General features: G+C 37.7%; 1 protein-coding gene across 1 annotated transcript; it reads right to left on the bottom strand.

Annotated features, from left to right (window-relative positions):
* Nucleotides 1–10: 10 nt before the first annotated feature.
* On the bottom strand, nt 11–871 carry LOC111692814 (jerky protein homolog-like; the record flags this gene model as incomplete). The annotated part of the gene is made up of 1 exon (XM_023456937.1): nt 11–871. A coding segment is annotated over exon 1 (861 nt), but the record flags the coding sequence as incomplete, so codon positions are not given.
* Nucleotides 872–2,409: the final 1,538 nt, after the last annotated feature.

The raw sequence follows: 2,409 nt of genomic DNA, 5'->3' as shown, positions 1-2,409 counted from the left end.
AATTCTCTACATCTTCTGGCTGCATTGTGTCGTTACCCGATAACTTTTGAAGATCTTGAAGAATGGATTCGTTTTCTACTTCCTCGCCCCCTGAAGGATTCGCATTCGCAACAAGTTTCTCGATGTCTGGCCAAAGTTTTCGCCAAGATTTTACGAATGTAGCGGAAGGCATTTCTTGGAAGGCCATAGCTAACATGTAGATCACATCCTTAATGTTGATTTTCTTAATGATTTCCAGAAGGCCCTTGTCTTCACTTTCCGAATATTGCAAAATTTCGGAAACAAGTTTACGTCTGTACCGTTTTTTTAAGCTTTCAATCACCCCTTGGTCCATGGGTTGTATTAAGCTGGTCACGTTAGGAGGAAGGTAAATTATTTTTATGTCAGCTGTATGACAGGTCAGGTCTTGAGGCTGAGTTGGTGCATTGTCCAAAATTAGGACTGCTTTGATAGGCAAGTTTATATTCTTTAAATGTCCTATTACCTTTGGAACAAATTCTATATTAAACCACTCTTTAAACAAGTCTGTGCTCATCCACGCTGATTTTTGTGATCTGTAGTACACAGGGAGGGACGATGGATTCAAGTTTTTGAACGCACGTGGCTTAGCCGATTTACTAAAGACGAAAAGAGGTATTTTATGAGTACCTGCTGCATTTGAACAAACCGCTACTGTAATACGTTCTTTATTTTTCTTAAAACCAGGAGCCGACTTTTCGTGACTGCTAAGAAAAGTTATTTCTGGTAACATTTTAAAGTTTATTCCTGTTTCATCCATGTTATATACTTGTTCAGGAGTTAATTTTTCTCTTTCCACCATTTCCAGGAATTTAATTTGGAAATCGGTTGAACCAGAAATATCGGCAGACATTTTTTCACCACTTACATGTGCGAAATGAATTCCATGTCGCTTCTTCCATCTGTTAAGCCAACCATCGCTTGCAACAAATTCGCCTCCGTTTTCAATTTTTTTGTGAATAACCAAAGCTTTTTCTTTCAAAATTGGGCCGCCAATCGGTGTACCCCTTCGACGTTCTTGAATAAACCATATCCACAAAGCTTCATCTACAATCTCGCAAAACGGTTTTTTTTTTCGTACAACGGCTTGACAGATTTTTATCCGATTCCATTTTTGAACAAAAATCCTCGATGGAACGCCTTTCTTTTCGCCAGTCGTTTACAGTGCTTTTTCCAACATTAAGTTCAGCACAAATTTTTGCCACGGATTCACCATTATCAATCCGTTTTAGCGCCTTAAGACGCATGTCCATCGAAACTACAACTCGTTTACGCTTTGCACTCATCGAAAACGAGAATAACACAGTGATACACGAATACAACAGTTGACTGATCAAAACTTTTAACAAATATGCACATTATGTACTACCGCGCCCCACTCTGTGCGCCCCACTATGTGCGCGCCTGCGTATAGTCTTAAGAATGTCGTCGTGTATTTGTAAGTAAACAGGCCGGTTAATCTGTCGGCCGGTTAATACGAAGCCGGTTAAGAGGGATTATACTGTACTTATTATACAAGATGAAATATTTATAGCGGCTTCGCCTTTAATTTTTGCTAAGATGCTAGACATCAAATATTCATTTTGAAAGTCTGTTTGATCAGCAGTGTTGTAAAATTTTTTTACTAATTTTTCACTTATTTCTATAAACCTTGGTAAAAGTTCGGTTTGTCCGTTAAATTCTGGTATCATATTTAGATACTCTTGTTTTAGAACAGGTAATACATTTGTACCAGGTTCAGTCATGTTTGTTGAATTATTTTGACTGTTAAAATTAAAATTTGTTAATTGGAACCTAAGACGATTTAGTGTGGGTGAGAATGAATCAGAATCTTCGGAGTTTTCTGAATTATATTCAAGTTGACCTCTATAAGACATTCGTGTACTTACAGTAACAGCATCCGGATATCCATGTAGTTTTTGGTCCCAAAAAGTGTGCTGATATTCTCTCAGAACTGCTTTTTGCTTCTCGCTAGACTACTCTCCCTTTCACCTAGCTGGACACTTCTACACTTTGCTCGGAACAGTTTCGTAACTCGCGATTAAGTCACCAAAAGTCCGAATTTTGTTTGGATGGTCAATAAATCGTTGAAACGAACCGATATTATGTTCCTTAATACCGATTGACCAATCCTACCGACTGCGCCACTTAAATTTCCGATTACTGTTTCGGTCTTTTTAAAAAATAATTTTTAAAATTAAATTTTATTGTTGAATGATAATTACAGTGTCAGATTCTAATGCAGACTGATTAAAATGGCTATTGCCGTCCACTTGTCCAAAATTGATGACACGGCATTCCTAGGCTGTCCAGCTCATGTTAGCAATGTCGATGCTCCCATTTCCTTAACTCTACAGGTAGTTGACCCTATATAACTTATATATATATATA

This window comes from Anoplophora glabripennis, unplaced genomic scaffold (assembly GCF_000390285.2).
Source record: "Anoplophora glabripennis isolate ALB-LARVAE unplaced genomic scaffold, Agla_2.0 scaffold1920, whole genome shotgun sequence".
Lineage (NCBI taxonomy): Eukaryota > Metazoa > Arthropoda > Insecta > Coleoptera > Cerambycidae > Anoplophora > Anoplophora glabripennis.
This window is presented reverse-complemented; position numbering and strand designations above follow the sequence as displayed.